The 24,989-nt window shown below is 41.6% G+C and overlaps 2 protein-coding genes across 2 annotated transcripts; both read right to left on the bottom strand.

Moving 5' to 3' along the window:
* Positions 1-1,937: 1,937 nt before the first annotated feature.
* On the bottom strand, positions 1,938-8,225 carry LOC113174890 (zinc finger protein 319). Its single transcript, XM_026379078.1, has 2 exons — positions 6,881-8,225; positions 1,938-5,384 (listed from the first exon to the last, which is right to left on the bottom strand). The coding sequence occupies exon 2, from the start codon at positions 5,224-5,226 to the stop codon at positions 3,466-3,468; it is 1,761 nt and encodes a 586-aa protein (XP_026234863.1). The 5' UTR covers positions 5,227-5,384; positions 6,881-8,225; the 3' UTR covers positions 1,938-3,465.
* A 2,848-nt stretch (positions 8,226-11,073) lies between these two features.
* Positions 11,074-23,281, bottom strand: si:ch211-146m13.3 (junctophilin-3). The gene is made up of 5 exons (XM_026377502.1): positions 22,869-23,281; positions 15,489-16,269; positions 15,129-15,253; positions 13,469-14,712; positions 11,074-12,872 (listed from the first exon to the last, which is right to left on the bottom strand). The coding sequence occupies exons 1-5, from the start codon at positions 23,248-23,250 to the stop codon at positions 12,792-12,794; spliced, it is 2,613 nt and encodes an 870-aa protein (XP_026233287.1). The 5' UTR covers positions 23,251-23,281; the 3' UTR covers positions 11,074-12,791.
* Between the last annotated feature and the right edge of the window lie 1,708 nt (positions 23,282-24,989).

Below are 24,989 nucleotides of genomic sequence, written 5' to 3' on the forward strand. Positions count from 1 at the left end.
AATAGAAAAATACACATCGTGAACTCACATAATTTAAAACAAGACACATTTACAGGCAGGACTCTGTGTATGAGAGTCGACATCAATGAAATGTGAAATCAATAACGATGCTAAAGTTAGCTAGCAGGCTAACCTCGTCGTAGAAATATCCGAGCTCAGAAAAAGTCCGCCCGACATCAACGATAGCTTAGCTCGTTAGCACCGGCGGGACATTTCTGTCCGTACAGCTACGAGAATCCACCGGGTCTGAAGATGCGGATTATGTGTGTAATAACAGCAGGATCGGTGATTTAACAATGTTGTCAGATGGGTGGTGTTGGCTCGTTAGCAGAAGCAGGATGGGCTTTCCTTTTGCGGTAAACATCCCCCGGAAGTAAACCGTGAGACACAGTGACCTGAAAATCCATCACTGAACAGCTGACGGAGATGTTACAACAAAATGTTAACTTTGTACAGTGTACTTTTGTTTAGCACGAAATTAAAACGATAATCAACTAATCTTTGTTTTAGGTTACGTTGGTTAGATGTAGATCTGATGATTGCAGATGCATGTTTTTCTACAAATGCTGTACATAATAGATTAAAGTGTCTTTTTAATTATACTATATTAACTTTTTTTTCAAAAGCCTCTTATACTTCAGTACATTACATTTAAAATGAAATAACACCCAAGTGTCAAATCTCGTCTTTACTTCGAGTAGGTTTAAACCCTTTGTTCACATAAGTTAAAGTTGAAGTCAGGTAATATTACTCTGTCTTAATTCATGCACAACAAAGCTGAGGTTTCTGGCCCAACTTCACCTACTGCCAATGTGCAAGGAGTCAGTCTATCATTGAAATGCTTTGGTAGTGAAGTAGTTGTTTTAACCTGGAAGATAAAGGAGCACTAGTCAATGATGGGTGATTGAAAAAAAATCCTTCATTACTGCAGGGAAAGACTGGCCCGGGTGCATTGAACAAAAACAATTCAAAAAGACATTCTATGGGCTGATGAAACGAAACAATGAACATCATGTGACTATTAATCTTTGTGGAACTAACTAGTTTTCAGCTTTGAAAGAAACCCACTTATGTTTAAAAAAACAGAACCTGGGGCCACGTGTTAGCATCAGATAACAAATCCATTTTTACACAACTGGATTTTTTTCCTGACCTTTTACATTAAATTATATTTTGTTTTTATTGCCTGTATGCAAGTTTTGGCTTCCCTCTGCAAACTACATACAACTTTTTGCCAAGTGAACGTACAGCAAACATAGCCTTTCCTGTTACTTTTTATTTCAATACAAAATAACCTTAATGGCATAGCTGAGTTCCTACCTGCCACAGACATTATTAACTTATTTTCACTTCTAAAAATCAATAAAAGGACATGTGACCAGGGATGCTCCAACTTTTTCAAACTACTTTACGACCAGGAGTAGTAATGAGAAGGAAAACCTGTTAGAAGTCTGTCCACAATCTCAGAACTTGCCATTAGACAGGCCTTTTGCTCTGGGTGAGAACTAGTCAGTAGTCTTTGTAAGAGGTTAATGTTTGCTGATGACAGAGGAAGAGCAATGGACTTGTCATGAAACCAGAAGTACCACTAGCGGGCTAGCAGTAAAAACCACACTGTTGCAACATATACTTACTGCACATACTTGTGCTACTTGCTACAAATCCTTTAACTGATCAAGAGCTGCGTCATCTCCAAATACCTAGAAACATCCATAACAATTTCATACAATGCTTGGGAGAGTTTTCTGCTTTTCTCAGGTTTATATTAATTTAATTAATTTAGTTGGGTTTTGGTTTGTGAACTGACCCTTAAACATTTTTTCACCATTTTCTAGACATGAATAAATGCAAATAGTTAAGTTTCTGCTCTAATTTTGAACAAAGGACTAAATGCATGCAGCAGATCTAGCTGGGATGAAACCAAATGTACAATTCTGTTTTCATAAGGGTGGTTTATTTTAACTGTATACAATATGAACAGGAATCTATATTGATATCCATATGTGTAAATTGAACGCTTCATTACACTCGTTCATCCTCTCACAGGAGGTTTTGAAGCAGACTCATCAGGACTTAAACCATGGCACACAGTCCCCATCCAACCCACCCCACCCAATCCCATCCGGTGCCCACTATTATTACCTTTGTCCATGATTTATAAACCCCAAAAACCTTCTTTTAAATATACTGCAAAGATTGTACAGAATATAGAAATCCACACAGTAAACTAAAGTACACACATTTTTTTTCAACTTTATCCGCATCATAAACCAACACATAATTTGCAACTTTGAGGCTACTCTGATTAATCTGCAGAATATCTGGTCTACACCAGCAGGAGACTAGAATCCTGTGAGGATATTAAAAGGCCAATTGTTCAAAAAAATGTAAAAATAATATTAGTTTTGTTAGATATATCGCACAGTAACTAATGCAGCTAGTTTGTGGCAAGTGACTAATTTAACGCGTCAAAGTCTTGCTGGGTTAAACCTTGTGAAGTCTATCAGGAACTGAAACTAAAGTGCTTGCAAAATACAGCAAGCTCATTCATAGTGAATACAAAAGCAGGTAACATAAGCACTATACAGTTATCAATGTTTAGATAAGCGTATACACACAATCTATCATATAACAGAGTAGACTATGCCATGAATCAGTAGTCATAAATATTACATTGTGCATGTTCTATTGCACATGTCAAGTGTTTGTATGACATGGTAGGTATAGGTTAGTTACCTAGATGTCATTTGTTTTAATACAAAGATGCAACAACACAGATTTGATAGGACACAGGCTATACATTTTCACAAATCCACGTTTTTTTTCTTCCTTCTTCTTAGGATGTTTTCCTAAATAAACCAAAGCTATAATACAACAGTGATATTAAAGAGTGATAAATATTCATGCACAAACAGATGACTCTACCTAAGATCTATTATGTGAAAAGATACTGCTGCACAAGCCAACTGCTGAATATGGGTGGGTTTCGGCTATACTGGACATGAAATGAACAAAGACACAAAATGAGTGATCGGTAAAAAAGGCACATGGATTGCAGAGGAGCCTAACATGAGCACACACGTATCTGACGACTGTCTGGAAGTTCTTGCCATCTTTCTCAACAACAGACTCAACAGTTACAAAACACACAATCACATGCACAGAATAAGGTCCCACACTCGATACTAAACCAAATCAAGATCTTTCTCAAGACTTCTTCAGTTCTGTTCAAGCCTTTTCCACACGTTCCAAAATAAGAAGAATGTTCTTCATCCCCTCTGTCGAAATAGGGTGCTTTGCCTTTTACTGAATGAGGGATGAGGATGAATCGAGTCTTACTGATACTAAAAACCATTAATCATAATTCATAGGTGCATGTTATAAGCTACAAATGGGAGAACGTAGGCTGGCACACGTTGCTTTGAGGGCAAATGTCATGTCTGCTGCCTGAGACTAAAGGGCAGTTCATGGGATGCAGGGAGCTTCTGGGAAACTCTCACCCTCAGCAGTGTGCTGGACAGTGTGCTCCTGCAGAGCTGTGAGGTCAACAAAACGCTCTCCACACCACACACACTTAAACTGTGTCTCCCGTGAGTGCACGCTCTGGTGCTTGGCCAGATGCTCACGTTGCTTGAAGCTCTTGTCACAGCTGGCACACTTGAAAGGCTTCTCCCCAGTGTGAACTCGGCGGTGGCGCTGCAGCTCGGACGAGTACCTGAAGCGCTTTTCACAGTCGGGACATTTCAGGGGCTTCTCTCGGGTTGGGTCACAGCGGTGCTGAACAAACTCCGAAGATGACACAAAGCGCTTGTCACACAGAGAGCATTTCAGTGGCTTCTCTGTGCAGTGAGAGTTCTGGTGGCGTTGCAGTGTTGAATTCTTTTTGTAACCTTTGCCGCACACGTCACACTTGTAGGGCTTCTCCACTTCGCCACCACATTTGTGCCTCAAGAGTTCCCCTGACTGGCTGAAAGATTTCTGACAAGATGCACATTTGAACAGACTTTCCATACCATGAACCTGCTGATGGTAAAGCAGGTGGGATGGCTGAAGGAATCCCTTATCACAGAGGTTACACTTGAAAGGGCGATCAGCTGGATTTTTGTGAGTGCGACGGTGGCGCACAAGTGCGTATTGCTGTTTGAAGCTCATCTGGCACTCCTCGCACTGGAAAGGTCGCTCCTCCGAGTGGGTGCGTTCATGTTGCCGCAAATCAGACGGGCGCTTGAAGCTCTTCCCACAAGAACCGCATCGGAAAGGCCTTTCCCCTTCTGGCTGGCATTGATGGTGCAGGAGCTCTGACGACTCCTTAAAGTGCATCTCACACAAATTGCACTTGAACAGGTGCTCGCCCGAATGAGCATACATGTGCCGCACAAGGTGAGAACGGTGCTTAAAACTCTTCTCACATACAGCACATTTATATGGCCGCTCAGAACTGTGTGTACGCTGGTGGTGGGCCAGGTGAGAAGACTGGCTGAAGCTTTTATCACATGTGTCACATTTGTATGGCTTTTCACCAGTGTGTACCCTCTCGTGGCGGGTCAGCTCTGACAAATGTCGGAAGGACTTATGGCACACCGAGCATTTATATGGCCTATCTGGTGCAGAGGCCTCAAACGCAGGAGGAGACGAGGCACTGATCGCTGCACCACCTGATGTCTCACCGGTGGACGGCTGCTGGGGGTTGGCAGCTGACGAAGTTGGGGTGGCGTTTCCAGAACCGGGCCGGTAGGTTTTCTCACAGATGGAGCATTTCATCGGGTTGTTTCCATTGCCGTGAGAGTTGTGATGCTGAGCCAAAGAGGTGAGCAGCGAGAAGCCCATCTTACACACACCACACACAAAAGGCTTCTGCTCCACCTGCACACACTGATGCTCCAGCAGGTCGGTCGCCTGGCTGAAGATCTTCATACACTGTGTGCACTGGAAGGATCTGTCTTGGTTCACCATGCACTGGTGCTCATGAGGGTTGGCCAGGTGAGATATATCATGGCCGCAGGCTCCACACTTGTGGCCTCTCTCACCTCCTACCTGTAAGGAGGGCGGCTGGGCTTGAACAGCATGCTGCTGCCCATGTTGGGGCTGCTGTAGAGAGGTATCTGGCTGCAGGACGACTCCGTACACAGTGCAGCCCAGGGGGTTGTCGGTCGCCTGGGGGAGCGTGTGCACAACAGAGGGTGGGGCCACTGCATGTTGCTGCTGCTGCTGCCACGCCTCTGTCATCCTTCCACTTTGCCCACAGGGATTCAGTGCTCAGCAGATGAGTTTTTTTGGTGACAAACAGAGGTTGTGGTTTGATTAATGGCAATGAGTACTCCGAGAGCAGCTGGGTGCTATATCTATCTGTGTTTACACACGTCCTTTGAGACAGTTGAGAAATCCTGGAGGGAAAAAACATAAACAACAAAGTAAATGTTTGCAATGAGTGAACACAATGCAGGATGATAATATGCAAATACAGGCCAGATGAGCCGACATTTCCCAACATAATCCGTTACAAAAAAGACATTTACAGGACATAAACAGTAACTAACAAGATTTGTATTTACAGGATATATTACATTGATCACAGGTTTTTACAAATATTACAAAAATCATTGCTGGTGCAAGACGTTGTAGAGCACACAGACAGAAAAATAATCAGAAAGTAAGCTGGTAATTGATTAATCAGTCATTTTGTAGCAGAATTTTATAAGAAATGCCATTTCTCAACCAAGCTTCTCATTTTACAGGATGTGTTGCAGTCCATTGCCGCACACGACTACAAACTGAATATTAGACCTATTTTGTTGTGGATTCCCGATTGAAAGAAATTGCATTTGGCATTTGATGTTTTACAGATTAAAATAAATAATAAGAGGCAGTCATGGCAAACTGAAGTAATTGTTAATCGTTAGTTGCAACACCGACCGGCTGGACAGGACATTTCACAACGTCAACTGGGACACCAGCATATTGTGATGGGCGTTTATCACCATCACCTGATGTTTAACTGGTCCAACCATTAAACGATTCATCATGAAAATAATAATAATATGCAGATTATTAGGTCAAGAAAATAACGCTAACCTTTAGTTGCAGCGCAGAACAGAAACGAAGTAACGCTAGGTTACCTCTGGAGGCCTAAAGCTTGTTCCTCGATTATTCAAAAAGCACATGTAAAATAAGAGTGTAGATACTTTTATGTGTCAGGCAGGTACTTTGGTGACATGTTCACACTCGAAGCTTTTTCCTAGGACGAAATCCGTGAAAATAACAGGTAAAATACAGGAATAGGGCTCAGTCTATTTCCTGAAACGCAACTGAGACACGTAATGGTTGAATTCCTCAGCTGTACGTATATTTAAAAGTTACGCAAATGGCTCTGTGATATGTTGTACGCGGTTTGTTTAGTTTGCGATTATGTATTAAATGTAAATGTCTACAGCGTATTAACTGTGAATTAGTTTCTGTTTCAGGATGAAACTAGCTGTGAGACGCTAGCTTATCGGCTGCGGCAGTGTGGCTAACGGCTAACGGCTAACCGCTCAGCTAACTACGGTTTCTAAACAACTGGACTTCCTCTGAGATGATCACCGGTTATCGACTCAAAACTGAAATAACATATAACACCGATATTACTCAATAACCCGGCTACAACAGGGCAAAGGCGACCGAAGCGACACAGCCTGTAAGCTAGCGTCGCCGCGGTGAAGATGCCGCCTAATGAAAGGCCACAATAACTGGTCTAGCGTTTGATACGAGTCTTCGCTGCAAACGGACCCCGAGTCAAACTAGGCCTCCCCGGGGCTGCAGCGGAAAATCCGCCTCCTGCAGCCGAGCTTCGCGCATTTGAAAAAAAAAACATCATTTAACAAAACAATTCGTGATTACTTACTTAGCTTATCGACGGTTTCCACTGCCGTCTTTAGCCTGGGGTCGACAGCCTTCAGTATATTTGGGACTCGGAGGACCGGCGGTGGAGGGGATGCGGTTGAAGCCGGACGCCATCCTCCTGCAGACGGACGGACACCGGAAACCGCCTCGCAGCGAGCTGCTGCCGCTGTGCTGCTGCTGCTGCTGCTACAGCCTCTCCATGCTGGGTGTACACCAAGAAGAACTAAAGCAAACCCGGTGGTGAACTGCTCCCAGAGTGTTTTTTATTTTATATAGTATTTAAACAAACACAATGGCGAATACGAGCATGTTAAGACGGTAGCACATGTGTTTCTCTCTCTGCCCAGTAGGGGGAGTGTTTCCTCTCCTCCGCTCGATGTAAACACTGAGCTGAGTCGTTTCAGCCCTCGATTTCACCATCAGTATAAAACGGATTACTGTAACATTTCAGTTCAGGTGCTTGTATTATAGAGCTATTGTGTTATACGGGAGACATATAGTACTAATTTGGTTTAAACACCTTTAATTGTGCTGCTTGTGCCAAAGGAAATGAGCGTGTTTCCTGTCACAACCACACACAGCTGTTGGAGTCGTGATATGTCTTTAACATGATAGTTTATTATTACAGCTAGTTAAGGAGACACGCTTTCATGTTCGGTCCTGTATCATAACATCAGCTCCAGCCAACACGTTTAGGATGAACTGAAAAATAGGATCACCATCAACATTAATGTTTGCCTCACTCATGCAGCTGAACAGGGGCAAATCCCTGCAGCCCTGATCTGTAAGCCTGAAACCAGAACAGAGGCAAACATAGTTGGTTCAGAGTATTGTAATATAACATGACTTGACAAGTTTATCTTTGCAATTACGTTTTTGGTTACACTTAAAAAATGAAATGAAAACAGCCTAGTTTAGCAGAGTACATCCAACCTTGTGCAATCAGAGTTCAAATGTGAGTTACTGAGAAATATTTACACAAAACATGAGGTTTTACTTACCTTGTTAAGGGTTCAGATTTTATTTTTATCTGAATACAGAATTCAGGAGGCAGTAAACAAATGACAGACATTTGCCAGCAGCTTGAACGGCTAATCTTCTTGATTTGTTTCAGCTCTTCTGGCCAGAGTGGATAAAGATGGCTGGTTTCCAGTTTTATATCTTTCAGTCATTCTGCCTCTTCCCACAGTTGTGGAGGTCACAGTCTAATGTTTAACCAATAACATTTAATAAGCACCAATCATATTTATAATAGGTGTACTCCTGAAAACAAGGTGTTCAGATATCCAGTTTATTATACTGACCCAGTTTTTACAAATTGCTGAATAAAAATATAATCCTGGAATCGTAAATATGCCAATAAACATTTTATATGTGAAGTTTTAAACAAACACTAGTTTCTCCTTTATTTTTCTGTTAATTTTTTACTTTAACATTTTCACTCATAACCTTTGGTACATTTTATCTCATTCATAGTTTAGATATAGATGTGCTGTTTCTATTTGATATTTTTTATTTATTATTATTATTATCCATATTTAAAGGAACAGTTCAACATTTTGGATTCTATGCTCGCTAAGAATAAGATGATGAGCTCAATATAACAAATGTCAGTTTAGAAAATACAACTGATAGCAGATGATAGCTTAGCTTTGCTTAGCTTTGCATAAAGACTAAAAAAAACTATTTCTTAAACATCCACATTGCAGCCTTCCTATACTCTTTTTATACTCTTCAACCGTGAGGTTCTTTTGTTTTCTCCAGTCTTGTTGAAGTGTCAGTAGACACACAGATCGTAGATACAGTATTTGGTGGTCTGTTTGATGGAAATAAAAACTTCAACAGTAGTAATCTCTCAAGCTGGGAGTAGGCAATGTGGATCAAAAACCTCCCTCAGTTCATGCAATTGTATTTTACAACAATACTATTTAGTGTGATATATCATAAATTCAATTCAATATCATTTGATGAATAGTCAATGTCAAATATCTCATTACATAGAGGCAAATAATAAAATATATATAATCAAGTATGTCATAAATCAAGTCTGACTATACAAACTGCCCAAAATATCCAAATAAAGCCAGAGTAGTGCCCAGTAGTGGCAAGAAAAAGTGTGCGAACCTTTTGGAATTTGGATTTCTAAATATACTTTAATTTGTCATAAAATATGATCTGATCTTCATCTAAGTCAAGAGTATTAAGAAATATAATGTGTCTAAAATAATAACACAAAAACATTCTGATCTTTCATGTCTTTATCGAGAACAACCATAAAAACCTCATAGTGCGTATGTGAACCCTTTTAATTAATGACTCATTGGAGTCAGGTGTTAGCATAAGTTCAGAAAATTAGTTTAGAGGAGTGGACTAGAGCTCCCTCGACTGACAAAAAACACTCAAATTTTTTGACAAGAAGAAGATGGTTTTGTGAGCCATGCCTCACCAAAAGAAGCTTTAGAGGATCTACGATCAAGAATTAATGATTTACAAAAAGCTGGAAAGGGTTACAAAGTGATGTCAAAGAAAAAACAACTCTGAGTGACAAAGATTTGAAGGAATATTGGAACTGGCTAAAATCTGTGTTCATGAGTTTAGCATGAACACATGAGAGTAGTAGAGTAGGTAAAACATTGAACTAGTAGGGTGTCTATGGCAGGACACCACGAAGGAAGCAGCTGCTTACTAAAAAGAACATTGCTGCACGCCCGAAGTTTTCCAAAGAGCACATTGAGACAGCACAGAAGTATTGGCAAAACGTTTTGTAGACTGATGAACCTATATTGAACTATTTACACAGCACTACATCTGGTGTAAAAATGGCACTGCATATCATCATGAAAACATTATCCCAATCATAAATTATTGTGGAGGAAACATTATGATTTGGGCCTGCTTTGCTACATCAGGACCTGGCCAGCTTGCTGTGATTGGGGGGAAGATTAAATTCCCAAGTGTATAAAAAATTCTTCAGGATAATGTGAGAATGTCCTGTACGTCAGCTGAAACTCATAGAAGTTGGGTGATGCTACAGAATAAAGACCCAAAACACAAAACAGAATGGCTTCAGAAAAACAAAATGTCCACTAGCACTATGAGGTTTTTATGATTGTTCTCAATAAAGATCAAAATTGTTTTGTGTTATTATTTTAGGCTCATTGTATTTGTTAACACTTGAATGAAGATCAGATCACATTTTATGACAAATTAATGCAGGAAACCATGAAATTCCAAATGATTTACATATTATTTCTTGCCACTGTATTTTAGGATAAATAGATGTCATGCTACATAAAATCTCCTGGGTGACAACATGATATGATAATGATGTCATTGTTAGCTAACGCTGAGAGCATGTTGTCCATATTTCTTTACAGGACCCTTTTTTACCGTTAACAACAGACACATTTTTTTAAAAGACTATTTTAGTATTTCTCAACCAGAAATTATTTTAATTATTCAAATAATTAATTATTTCAGGGCAATATGGAGAGGAATTCAAGATCACGATGAAAAGCAAAATTCTGGGCCCAAAGAAACACAACAGTATATTCTGGTGCCTGTTACAAGGACAATAAAAACAATGTTCTGACAAAGTATTTACTTAGTCTTTAGATGGTTGGCTGTGTTGGAATTTACTTAAAATAATACTTTGCTAAACTGACTCAGTATGAAAGTAGCAAAATCATTTGTAACCCCATGATCTATATTAAAACCAAGCTAGACTACTTTCTGTCTCATCAGTGATGTGTAATTAGTGTATACCTTGCTTCTAGTACTTAAAGGTACAGTATGTAACTTCTTTCAAATATTTTCTTAGAATAAATATATTTCAATCTTATTGTGGAGAGCTGCTGCTGATCCCTCCCCTGAAGGCAGAACCCACACAATAGCCTGACAGCAGTACAGAGATATTCGCTTCTGAAAGGTTTTTTAGCAACGCACCACCTCATAACCACTCAAAGAATCTATTTGTACATTTTGCAACATCATATTGTAATTTCAGGATGACTAATACCTAAAGGGTTGTGCATAGCATAGTGGGCCTGGGCGATGCAGAGTAGACCGGTTTTGAGTCTCACGCTACTGCAAGCTTAAGTTGCATATTGTAGCTTTAAGAAGTTGAATCATTTGATTGATCAGTAATAATCACACCAAACTCATTCATTTCAAACATTTCATTATTTTCTCCACATTAACTTTGTAACAACCTCATAAACCAAAGAGTAAGAAAAAGCATGCTTGGGCATGCAATGATGTCACAACATGATGATGCCACTGGGTGCGAAGTATAAAACATACAGTAGCAGAGAGTTTCTTTTTATATCATTCATAAACTCAGGACATTTCAGTATCCACTGAGAGTAAAAGCTAGCGTTTATTTTACACTGCTCTCCATGTCTCATGTTGCCTTGTGTTGCTGGATAAAAGAGACGAGAGGGAGAAACTCACAAACTGACACCAGATTGAGCAGGCTAAACAAACATGCTGGAAAAAATCTCATCCGGCCCAAAGAGTGTCAAGAAATGACACTGTAGAAACCCCATTTTTTCCCCTTTTGACTAGTCTTAAACGGGGACTTGGAGAGAGAGAGAGAGACAAAACAGCGCATGCCATTTCAGGGTGAAGAGGGAGGTTTATATGTTGGGAGGGAAGGGTCACCTTTCTTAAGTTGAAGGTTATTTGTCTCCTCTTAGCCTGCCTACACGGGGTGTTTTATTTAGGGTTGGTGTTAAATAAATTTGAGACCGAAAATGAATAAATACGAGGCACTCAGCATTCTCTCTGTCTTGCAAACTGCAAAAAGTAACAAATTTGGATAATAATGACACATACACATATATAGTAGAATTAGTGGTTATAACATAACAGTCTCAAGGCTGTACAAAGGGGCAAGGCTAAAACCTCATCATAATGTCAGCAGTTAAATGTGTTTCATGTGTTTTGTTTTGTTTTTTGCGTGCGAATGTTTGTATGGGTTGACATAAAGTTACATTTCACTTACAATAAATTCAGAAAGTTCCTCAAGGTTTGGACTCATGGGTTTTGGCGTGTGTTAGTTGTCGACATCTGATCCATGAATCAAACGTGAATCTGATTCTGTCAGATTCTGTGATTTAGTTTGATGAGACGTGATTTCCAAATCGCTGCCGACAGGTGCGGTGACGGAAAGTGATAATCAGGATGGAGTGAAATGAAGACAGAACAGTGATGTTAAAGGGATAGAAAATGCACTTTTAAAACCCCACACAATCTCATGCAATGGTTGTGTGTGTCCATGTAGTTCGTAGTGGAAAAAAGAAAAGAACAATGACGGAGCCCTTTAAAATGGATCTACTCTTGCAGCATAGTTCTGTATATAGCGCATAGTGCGAATAGGGGTTAGAGATTGGTGGATTAGACTGAGAGAGGAAAGGGTTAAAGGCAAAGGGGGATTATTGTCTGTGGAGTTTGGGGTGAAGTGTGTGGGTCATGCTCTTGGGTAGCATGTTTCTGATGATAACCAGGAAACAAGGGTTGCTATATTATTGTCTAGAGTGGTGGAAAAATGGGCAAAAATGCCTGTGCCATCTTCAGTTCATTTACCAGTAGGTGAAGGACACCCATGCATGTATGTCCCAATAAGCCACGCTAGTTTAAAGCTGGACTTTTTACTCTCCTGTGCCTATTATCCTTTTTTTCAACCATTTTACTGTGGTTGCAAGTTTAAAATAAGCATTGAAAAGGAACAGTGCTCTCAGAGAAATTGAAATGGGCTTTAACAGAGGTTAAAAGGCCAGTAGCAACACTAGAAAGGCTCTGCTGTGTCCATCACTCGGGCAGCGGGCTCCAGTCGAATAGGCAGAATGTCTGTCTCAATAATAATATACCGTAGTTATCAGTAAGTCTTAGTAGATCATAACTGTATAAGCTTAAATAAAGAAGTGAATGAAAAGAATGGCTACTCCAATATTGAGTAAAATGACCATAACCACCAGAATAGAACTGGAGCCCTAGGAGACAAGAGAGGAGAAAAGAAACCATTAGTCCAGTTATAGAAAACAGTGAAAACATTGCCACAACAAACACATGCAGCCAGACCCAAGTGAAATCTGGAAAATGGAAATAAGAGAAAGGATGCCAATTGATTCTATTAAACTTTGATTAAGCTCATTTAATGGTTTTTGTTATTAAAGTTACAGAATATGATTTTCTGAAAATGTGCCAATTTTAGAAGCTGCTTTTAAAAATGTGCTGCAAATGTAAAGCAAAGGGTTGACAGAGTGAAGAACATACAGTTTCTGCATGTAAATGTCTTGTTGGTTATAATTTCCATGTTAGAGCATGGAATAAACGCTACATTTTCTTATTTCCTGAGTAGCTTAACGTAGCTTAACAAAAGAGTTTGATATTTTGGAAACATTTTTTTATTACTGAAAGTTAGTTGAGAAGATTGATGTTAGCATACTTAAAGAAATGTGAAGATATTCCTTTGACAATTATCAACTGTTAGTATTGCTATTCAGCAATTAAAATAATTAGAGAAAACGTGGATATGTACCACTATCAACAAACAGAAGGACAGGCTTAGTTTCTTAAACACACTCACTGAGTTTGGTTTGAGGATGAGATGCTCTCCTTCCTGCTCCAGAGTGATGGGCTGAGACTTTAAGGGTGGGGAGAGGGTGAGGTCCCTGTGCAGCGGCCACTCCTCCAGCTCTGCCCCCACATTCAGGTTGTCCAGCATTTGTACTGAGTCCATTGATCCCTCTCTGACCGGCCGGAGGCCTCGAGATCGCAGCCTGTTGTTTTTGGGGGCTGGAGACTCCTGGTCCATCCCCCGAGATGTCTGCGACTCCGGACATTGAAGCCTCATGTCAACAGTATAGTCATTCATCCTCTCCTCATCCTGCTCTGTGAGGCGTGAGTGGGCAGGGCTCCACCTAAGGGTGCTTTCAGCAGTCCAGCCCCCAGAGAGGCCATCTAGCCTTTGGTCAATTACAGCATGCTCATTAAGCTTGTGGTTGGAGGGGTTGTGCTGCTTTGGATTGTGGTTGGAGTAGACATGCTCTCGAGAGTTGTAACTAGAAGAGATGTGGTCCTTTGCATTGTGATTAGAGGGGGTATAATCTTGGGGCTTGTGATTGGAAGAAGCATGCTCAGTCTTGTGATTGGACATGTTGTGTTCCAAGGCCTTGTGATTGGATAAAATGTGCACCTGCGGCCTGTAGTTGGAAGAGGCATGTTCACAGGCCTTGTGGTTAGTGGAAGAATGATCCCATGTTTTGTGATTGGAGGATGAGTACTCCCTTGACTTGTGATTGGAAGAGGCATGCTTGGAGGGCTTTTGGTTGGACAAGGAGTGCTCCCACGTTCTGTAGGAGGAAGCGTACTCCCTGGACTTGTGATTGGACAGGGATTTCTCCCGTGGTTTGTGGTTGGATAAAGGGGCTTGCTCGTGACCATTGATTTGACCCTCCTGCTCTTCCAGAAGAGAGGGAGTCGTGGAGCGGCTGCTGCCTCCTCTGTCTGGATACATGTCATCAGTCCAACTGTTAGCCCCTCCCCTTGGCAGATCTACACCCTGCCCCTCCACCAGTACCTGGATCTCAGCAGCGCCCTGATCATCCACTGCACTCTGGCGCATGAAGCAAGCATTTCTGGGACGATGGGTGTGCTTGGACGGGCTGTGGGGGGGTGAGGTGGGTACACTCAGCACGGGGCTGAGATCAGGTGTTATTACAGGCGGAGTGGTGTCTGGAGTGCACAGCTCCGGACTATCTGTTTCTGTGGAGATGACCTCATGGTCTTTGTCCTTGGCGTCTTGGTGCTTAGGCCTCTGACATTCAAGCCCTACAAAAACAGTTGGAGAATAACACCAATGAAGTGATCTGGCACCGACCCACAGCAAGTCCATCAGGCATACAGTGTGTGTCAGTGTTATTAGCCTGCAGAACAGCAAAAGTAGTGAAAAGGTCCTTGCAGATTGAATCGTGTGCAGACAAGAGGGAATAATGAAAATGATTATACTTGACCAACAAACCTTAAGACATTAGTTTTCTGTATTCCTGAAAATGGCAAAAACATTTCATTGAAAATTTAAATAGTAAAAAATTGATCTATAAATTATTTACAGCTGTTTTAATTTTGTCTGTTTGGTAAATAAAAAGTCAGTTGTAAATTATTTCCACATGAATTAAATTAATCTGTCAATGATGATGATACACAAATGAGATTGTGGAGTCACAGTGCGTCTAATGTCCACTCACCGTTCCCATAGATGTGAAAGGATGGAGAGAGCTCTTTGGCAGCTATCCGGGCCAGTCGACACTCCTCCATGGCCTTCTGCGCCACTCCTTCAGCTGCTTCCGCCTTCCCCCGAGCATGGCTCATCCTGAACAGATCATTTACAGTAGAAACACTAAAGTCAAACAAACGTTGAAGGTTATTATTGATTCTGTATCATTGTGATTCTTTGGTTGGCCCCCTTTTAGCCAAAATCTTTCCTGACTTTAAAGAAAATCACAAGCACAGGCAATAAGTAAAGCTATCATTCACCACAGTAACGTTCACAAAGTTCAAAAGCTGAGTGAGAAAATGTTTTCAGAGACTTTAAAGTTGTGTCATACCTTGACATGGCGATCTCTGCCTTCTGCTTGGCAATGTCTGCGGCCTTCTCGGCAGCCTCTACAGCTCGGTCCACCTTCTCTCTGATTTTACTGGCCCTCAGTGGAATCAGGTTCTTACGTTTTCCACTCACCAGCACATTCTGCTTGTACTTTCCCTCCTCCTTGGTGCCATCAGGGAACGTGGTACATCCATATCCATGCCTCTTGTTGGCTGCCCATTCACCTGCATAGTGCAGGCCGTCTGAGCGTTGACTCACACCCCATCCGGCCCTCTGGTCGGTCCGCCACTCCCCAGCATACATTTCAGTGACAGTGGCATCCACAGGGGCACCCTGCTCGCTTTCACTGGCATTAGAGTGTATGTCAGATGCAGCAGAGCTGACAGTGCTCATGCCAGCCTCACTGCAGAAGGAGCTCTGCTTGCTGAGCTGACTGGCCAAAGAGCTTTTGGACTCGGAGCGTCGAAGCTTAAGGCCGCTCAGGATGGACTGACGGAAGCGGCCTTTCCTCTTCCTCTGTCGCTCAGCTTCACTTGGAGCTGTCAGTGCAAACCCACCTCGGCCCACAGGGCTCCCAGCCAGCCCAGCCACCACTCCGTCTGTGGGTGTGGTAGCGGTGCCATCCTCCAGCACAGCCGGAGGGCCATGGCTGTGCTCGGAGCGGAGGGAGTTTATGGATGTCCTCAGAGGGAAGAGGATGACGGCCGCCATGCCGTATGGCACACTCTGCCGCACTCCATAGCCGTGACGCATCCCCCCCAGCCACTGCCCTTGGTAGGTTCCTGAAATAAAGACAAAAGGAGAGTCAGAGAAAGAAATGTGGCAAATGATTATGGGACATTTATGTTACTTGTAGCCACGCCAGCAGGGTCTATGGTCCTGTTGGTTGGTTCACTGCTTTGGTCCAGACTGAAATATCTTAGTAAATATTGGATGGATTACAGACATTCAGGATTCCAATAGAATGAACCTTATTAATGTTGGTGACCCTTTGACTTTTCTATTGCCCTCGGGCCAACCTTTAACTAGTTCTTTCTAATAGTTTTGTTCATGACAAAATAAACACAGCTATCCCCATCAGCCAGAAATGTACTTTGTGTATAAAGCCAATGTTAACTTTTGCTTATTGGCTAGGATAGTAAAAATGGTAAACATGGTAAATGGTAAAATAAATCAGAGAATACACACATAACACAATATTCAGCCTTTTACTAAGCTGCAGAAAACTACCTGTAGTGTCTTAAAAACTGGCCAAGTGGTAGAATTTCTCTAGTGGATCTTTATGTCTATGTATAGATGACAAAACATCAGTACATGAAGAAAGGACTCTATGTGAGCCAAGCATTTGATAGTTTAATCATTTGTAAAGCATAATTAGTTGTGTTATACTCCTATTCTATTTGACTTTTCTTTAAAGCTTCTAAAATCATCAGGAGTGAAACTTTTCTTATACATAAACATTTAGATCCAGCAAAGTGTTTTGAACAGCAGAGGTTCCCTCATATCATGTCTATTTCTAATTTTTTTCTTGAAATTAATCAATTGCAGTTTAAACCCGGATCTCTTTCAAGGGAGGGAGCTCCCTGGAGAAACCTTTAAACAAAGGATTTCTGCTGTAGGGAGATATCTTACAATCTCTATTCTCTCCTAAAATTCCCCAGGTCATCTAAACAAAAGATGAAGTCGATCCAGACTTTTATATTTATATGGCCAGGAAAGTCGACAGCCTCCTGTTTAAGTCCCAGCCTGTCAGTTTCATTTACCAGAGAGTTCAGCAGCAGACGTCCCTGCTGACGTTTATATCTTTTTATCATGAAAGATATTTTAAAAGCTGGGCTTAGCCTCTGAAAATCCCAATACAACTATCATCGATGTGCGTGGTGACTAAAATTAAGAAACAACTATACTCAATTAGATTTTTCTCTAAATGTCAGAACATTGTGATAAATGTCCTGTAGTTTCCCAAAGACCACAATTTAGGTCTTCACATTGTTTGTTTTATCCATCCAACTGTCCAAAACTCAAAGATATGACATTTATAAGGTAAAGTCTCGCAGATAAAGCTGAAACCAGCATCCATTTGGTGTTTTTGCTTGAAAAGTGACTATCTATTAAAATAGTTGTTGATTAATTTCCTGTAGACCAACCTTTAAATTGACCAATTGTTTCTATTGCCAATCAAATAAATGTCCAGATCATCATAATCACAGTTTGAAATTATGAAACTATAAATAGTTTAGAAGGTATTGTCCTGTTCCTGTCAAAGACATAAACTGGTTTTCTTTGTGGTTACAGTAACATGCGCCATTTTCAGCAAACTTCAGCTGAAAGTAAAGGTGGACCCAATATTAACACCCTGTCAGGTATTTTTCAATTAATAAAAAGTGATAGAATTGTAACAATAAATTATTATTTTTTCTCTTATGATTACATTAGTTTAGTAATAAGTTGAACTTAATACTTTTGGTCTTGTCTGTCAGTGGTATTGAGTTGCATTGTGGGTAATGCAAGCACTAGGTTTTCACAAGGAAGAATAATGCATGGAATAAAAAAAGGTTCTATTACGTAGATATTTTATGTTATGTTATGTGCACATTGAGCACATATCTGCCACTTCCCAAAGGAAATATCTGTCTCTTTTGTTGCTAAATGCCCCTTTACCTTCAACTGATTTAAAGCTTGTCAACAGAGCCGTGCTAAACATTTCAGTGGCTCTTTCAAAATTACATTCAGGTAAGTTGTCTAGTTTTGACAAGTCACAACTACTGTTGAACAATAATTGATCAGTCACAGACATTTCATGTTGCCTCCACCAAGATTGCTGCAACAGACATTTCTTTGTGGTTTGTATTCGTATTTAATGTGTGGTTAAATGTAAGTCGAGTTTCTGATCCTTACAGTCTTCAGCAGATGGTCGGAAGAAGACTGTAATCGAATAACCAATATGGCTATAAATTTTTTGGAAATGTGACATCAGGTGCCTCCCTGTCATCAGTGAATTTTTGATTAAGAGTTGTAAAACAAAAAAATTATTCCTAATCATGGATTGAAGCAACTTTAGTGACAGTGAGACTTAAGTTATAGCTGTGAGAAGAAAACTCTGGTGCAACAGTAAACTGACATTTACGCTGAACTTTACCATATGATAGAAGATATTTATTTATTAATATTTTCTATGCAACTCCTTGCACTGTGAATTTATCTTTCTGTTGGTGTGCTGTGGTGGAACAAGTACTCACAGTATCAAAGTATGGACATTGTCTATTACAGGTAAAGGCCTTGCATTCAAAAATAAAAGTACGATCATTAGAATATACCTATAAAGCCATAAAGTACTTTAAGTACGTATTATGCAGAAGGTGAAGTATAGAAAGTAGTGCTGTTAGTGTAAAGCAGTTATATACAACCCCTCCAAAAGTGAGGCCTAAAAACATTTTGGTTTGACATTAAAAGATTAATATGAGACAAAAGATCAACATTTCAGCTTTAATTTCCAGGTGTTTACATCTGGATCCAATACACTGTCTATGAGTGGAAAAACAATCAACTATGAAGCTGAGAGAATGTGGAAAATTAATCAGAGCCATTGCACAAACATTGGCCACAGCCAATACAACCATTTGAAATGTCCTGAAGAAAGAAATCACTGGTTTACTAAGTAACATAGTAAAGAAAGAAGTAAAGAAAACAACAGCAGGTGACAGCAAAAAAATGTGAGAGCTGTAAATAAAGACCGTAAAACAACTGTTAGTGACATCACCAACAACCTCCAGAGAGCAGGAGTGAAGGTATCACAAGACAAAGGCTACACCAGAACATGCAAACCACTTATTAGAAATAAAAATAGGAAACAGAGGCTGCAATTTGCCAAAAAGTACAGAAATAAGCCTCAAGGTTTTAGGGACTGATGAGACACAGATGAACCTTTACCAAAGTGATGGAAAGGGTAAAGTTTAGAGAAAGACGGGGTCTGCTCATGATCCCAAACATAGAAGCTCATCTGTGAAACACTACTGGGACAGGCTCAGTAATGTTCATTGATGATACAACACATGAGGGCAGCAGCAAAATGAACTCAGACGTCTATGGAAACATTTTGTCTGCAATTTAAAGAAAGATGCAACCAAACCAATTGGGAGATCATGCAGCAAGATAACGACCCAAAACACACTGCAAAACAGCAACAGAGTTCATCAGGGGCAGGAAGTGGAAGTTTCAAGTCAGTCTCCAGACTTTAACTATATAGAGCATTTTACCTGCTGAGGAGGAGACTGAAGGAAGTAACTCCCCCAAAACAAACAACAACTAAAAGAGGCTGCAATGAAAGTCTAGAAAAGCATCACAAAATGATGGAATGGAATGATGCAAGCAAAGGATTTGCAACTAAATATTAATCTTATTTACTTCAATCTATTTTCTATCTAAGTTTATCTGTCCCAATACTTTTTCTCACATGAAAAATAGGTAGTAGTTCTAGTACGAGGCACAGCTACTGGTTGTGGTCATTACTGGAGCTGTCTGTGGTGCTGAAACAAAACCCTATTTGATAGAGTCTGTCTAGAAAGTTGACTTCTTAACTTTCCAATTCATCTTAAAACCAAATCTACTTGTTGTATTCCAAAATCATTAAAAACAAAAACCTTACAACATCTTGCATAGTCTGATTTCATATTGTCATTTATATATTATATAAATGAATGTGCTTTACCACATTGAATTAGCAGGAAATGATAGAAGACTTGAAATCAATCAGATGTGATTAATTAAACTTCACAAATGTTTGTTTTATAGATCAATTTACGAAGGCGTTCCCGGATCTGTCTCACCGCCCTACACAATTAAATTTTTTCCTCTCCTCCATTTTCTGTATCCTCAGAATCCAGTATATTCTGAGAACACAATATGAAATAATCTATGTGATTTGTTTATTTTGTCACATTTCCTGTGTGTACTACTGGATCTAAAGAATATTATCTAAACAACACTACCAAGTGAAATTTCCTTTGTCCACTTTGGGGCAGTGCAATCGGTTATAAACTTACATTGTATAATTGTGTAAAGTCGTTACTTATTTAACTTATTTAACTTATTTAAAATTAACTTTGTTCACCAATTGGTTAAAATTTCACCTAAATGTTAATAAGATAAGTACAAATGAATGAAAACAGTAAATGGAGATTCGATCATTCGGTGTGATAGCTCTTTGTGGTCTGTCGCTGTGATTGAACGCACATACTCATTGGATGTATTGTTAAAATTAAAATACTGACTGGAGCCACTTTGAACCTTCATCATAGTTCTTTAACCATTATTTTGGTTTATTTTGTGGGTTCCTGTAGTGAGTTAATCTGGTCATGTTAGTGTGAACACTTTACATACAGTACTACACAGAATTAGTCTGTAGTCTGAAACTGGGTCACAGACTCTAGTTGCACTAATTCAAAGCACGTTTTTTTTGAGTATGTAGTGCTTTTACGTGGGGAAAATGCGTCTGTGTGCTGATGATGGACGTTACAATCCCACAGTGCAATATAAAGGGAAAGAGATGGGGTGCTAACAGCTGCAAAGCATTACAGTAAACTACAGGTGGTGGTTAAACAGTCGCTGTAAGACTCAGAAAACAAAATATGTATAAACCTTTACTTCCTCTTTTGGCAGTAGCATGTCTGTCAACATGTATATTACAAAATCTTTTGGTAAACACTTTGGAAGAATATTTAGTGTCTACAAACACAATATACTATGAAGATTAATATCCTGTATATGCAGAATACACAACACTCAGTTACTCTGGTTCATAGTCGGGCATGAGACTCAGCTCTTTGTGTCAACAGAGCTGTCCATGGTTCTGAATTCAAACCCTGTGGCTGTTCCAACCAAACTCAAGGCTTATTTTTTAAGGCTCCACAAACCGTAGTGCTGAAAAGCAAGTACTCACTCACTCTACTCATGTACTGTATTTAAGTGCAGTAGTGGCATTCCTGTGCTTTTCCTTTTCTGTTACTTGATACTTTGATTTCACTGCACTTCAGGAAGAAACTGTAATTACAATTACTTAACAGATGGAAATTAAAAAAACAACAACTGTACGTGAAGTAGTAATAGTTGCAAACTAAGTGCTTGAACACTGACACATCATTATTAACAATCTAATTTAGACAAACTGTCTTTTTAATCGCCAAGTCACCTCATTTATTGATGATGATGATGATGATGATGATGATGATGATGATGATGATGATGATGATGATGGATACGCTTGGCGGACTTGTCTGTAGGTGCACGAGGCTTAGTGTGGCCTCTGATATTGTTTTATTATTAGATAATTGTGATTTTTACAAAGCACTTGATCTGTTGACAGGCCTAACTGGTGTGTGTGTGTGTGTGTGTGTGTGTGTGTGTGTGTGTGTGCGCGTGCGCGCGCGCGTCCTGCACATTTATTAGGTTGTGGAAAATGTGTCAGCTCGCGCGTGCTAAATTCATCTGTCGGCGGTCTTCCACGTGAGCGGAAGAGAGACCGAGAGCTGTCGCGTGACGCAGTCTTTATTTCGTTTCCTCCTCGCCCTCCTTTTTGGAAACAGGCGTCAGAGCTCGTCCTGGGAGCGCTCCGCACACCAGGCCGCTGCCTCCCGGTAAACAGGCTTCACCGTCACCGCAGCACCGACACTCGCCGTGTTTCTCGTCCCACCTGCATCACTGACTGACGTCGCCCTCCGCCAGAGCGGAGCTCGGAGACGGGCGGTACCGGCGTCGTTATCAAACGGCCTAGATTAGACAGATGACAAACCCCCGAAGTCATAAAAAGCCGAGACCGCTTAGAGAGCCGGGGAGCTGGGAGCTGGTCTCTGGTGACACGCTGACCTGCGGCCTCCCGACTCTGTGGAGACCTCACAGCAGCACCCAGGGTGAGATGTGTTGTTATAAACCTGTGTCCAAACAGGAGTGGTGAGAATTCAGCATGGTTTCATTTCTAATATTAGGCACACATGTCCTCCTTTCACCCGTCCACTGCCTGTTTCTGTTGTTTTCTCATTATCTAGTTATGAAGGCTGGACCGTGGGCCCTGTTCCAGACGCCCTCACTGCTTCATGAAGACATGGAGAGACTGCCAGACACGTAAAAAGGCCCCTACTCCTCCTACATGAGATAGAAACGCCTCTAGTTTATGCTACTTTTTCTCCTTTTTATAGTTCTTATGCATCTTGTCAGATGAGACTCTAACTGGCATCGTACGTCTGACTCGTCTCTCTGTAGTCATTGTAAATCTGATCCCGAACCTTGTGTTTGGAATGGCATTGGGAATTAGTGGGAGGGTAAAGTATCTCACACAGGTGAGAGTTCCTCGTGTGTGGTGCAGAAAATAAACTTTTAGCAGTCTTACCTCCATCAGAGTAGGTTTCAGTGCCGTATCCGTCCTGCAGACCGTTGTTCCACGTCCCCTCGTACCGAGCCCCACTGGCTGTACTCTCCAGCTGCCCGTAGCGACCTTTGAACCCCTGTGTCCACTCCCCTCTGTACTCCCAGCGACCCTTGCTCTCCACTCCGATACCATGCCGCTTGCCCTGCGCCCAGGTGCCCTGGTAGCTGTTCCCGCTGGGCCACGTGTACACGCCCAGAACCTCAAAGCCGTGGCTCCAGGCTCCTGCATACTCGCCCTGACCCTGGGGCCCCGTGCAGACCCCTCTGCCATGGGCTTTACCCTGCTCCCACCCCCCGCAGTACGACCCCCCATCATCAAAGTCAAACCTGCCTCCAGTGGACATGCATGAAACAGGTTTAGGCAAATCCTTAGAATGTCAGGAAAAAGAAGAAATCTGGGCCTGGTTCAGTCAGAAGGAGCAAGGAGGGAGGAGGCCTTGTTTGAACCAGGTAGCATGGAGGTGCAAGGCCTCGACTCTCCCTCTCCTGTTAGTTTAGGATGTAAAACACCGGCTCCTTGTTTTCAAAAAAACAGAACACGGCCCAGAGAGCATCACCTTACAATGGAGAAGCAATCTAAGCCTCAGCGATGGGTCTGGAGTGATGAATGCAGCCTGCGTGTGTGCTGCTTCCCATGGGCATGCAGGCTCAGAGTGCTTCTCATCCTCCTCCGCCTCCACTTCCTCCTCCACCTTCCTGCTCCACGCAGCCTCACAGCCGGGGAGCTCACCGGCCTGTCACCTCAGCCGTGCAGCGGGGCGCTCCAACAAGAGAGGCCTAGGCTTTTCCAGCGGTCCCAGAGGCCCACAGAGCGGCGGTGGTGGCGGCAGCGGCGACCAAGCTCAGCTCAATCAGACATTACAGCATCCTCACATCCCTGCTGCACCGGCACACAGAGAACGAGGCAGGAGAGGGATGCTGCTGCACTCGCACGCCATTAAAAAAAAAATCAGAGGACCGGAGAAGTTGAAGATATTTCTCTATAGCATGGCCTGGACACAAGCAATCCAGGCTAACATTCAGAGGCACAGATCCACAAGCACACAAACACACACACAGCCTCAGCCTTGCACACACGCCTCGGCAGACATATCGGAGTGTGAATATCTCTCCCTCCTGTTCCTGTTATTTCGTGCCTCTTTCTCCTCTTTGATCTGCTCTCATCTAAAGATGAGCCTCTCTCCTGAAGATGGGGAGGTGAAGCGAAAAAGCAGAGGCAGAAAAAAAAGATTCCTCTCCTTCTACCTTTGTCCTCTTCATTCACAGCGCGTTCCTAAATCTGGATTGTTGTTGTATCCCAATTCCACTAAGTCATCTGTCCTCGCTTGTTTTTCGGCCTCTCTCTCGCTCTTTCTCTTTCTATCTCTTCCTCTAAAATCTGCTCATTACAGGACTGTTCCACCCCAGCCAATACCCCTCCCCCACACACACACGCACGCACACACTGAACACACACTCCTTCTCTCAGCTCTTAAAGAGATAGAGACGGAGGGATGGTGCGAATAGCTGCGTGTACAGAGCTCACTGCTTTTTCCCTTTGGGGATATAGGCTGCTTTTCCTAATTATCCAGCCTCATTTCACTCTCTCACACTCCTCCTCCCAGACTGAAATGTGGTCAGTCAGCAATCTCTTTTCCCTGATAAGTGGAGGTTTGTGAGCTCATTGATCCTGTGCCTCTCTGTCCTTAGTTAATTGTTGTTAGTCTTTTTCACTGTTGTCTCAAAGGCAAACCAATGGACTGTAGCTGCCACTTAAAAAGCAGAATGACCAGAAAACATACAAATACAATACATATACAAATACAATCTGACCCTTGTTCGCCAAAACATGGGAGCGTCATCACAGTCTGACAACCAAATGTAGTTGCCTTTGGTTTCAGTGGAGTCATATGGTTCATATTTTTCTAGTCAATGACTGGAGCTTGACGATATTGGAAATCTTTCAGTCATTGAACACACCATCTGCCTGATCGTATGGTGACCAGAGAATGGTATCATATAACAAGGAACGCTAACCTGATGAGATAAACCTGCACTTATAGGATGTGCAGTAGAAGTTTGCATTTGCTGTGTGTTTATTCTG

This window comes from Anabas testudineus, chromosome 3 (genome assembly GCF_900324465.2).
Source record: "Anabas testudineus chromosome 3, fAnaTes1.2, whole genome shotgun sequence".
Classification (NCBI taxonomy): Eukaryota; Metazoa; Chordata; class Actinopteri; order Anabantiformes; family Anabantidae; genus Anabas; species Anabas testudineus.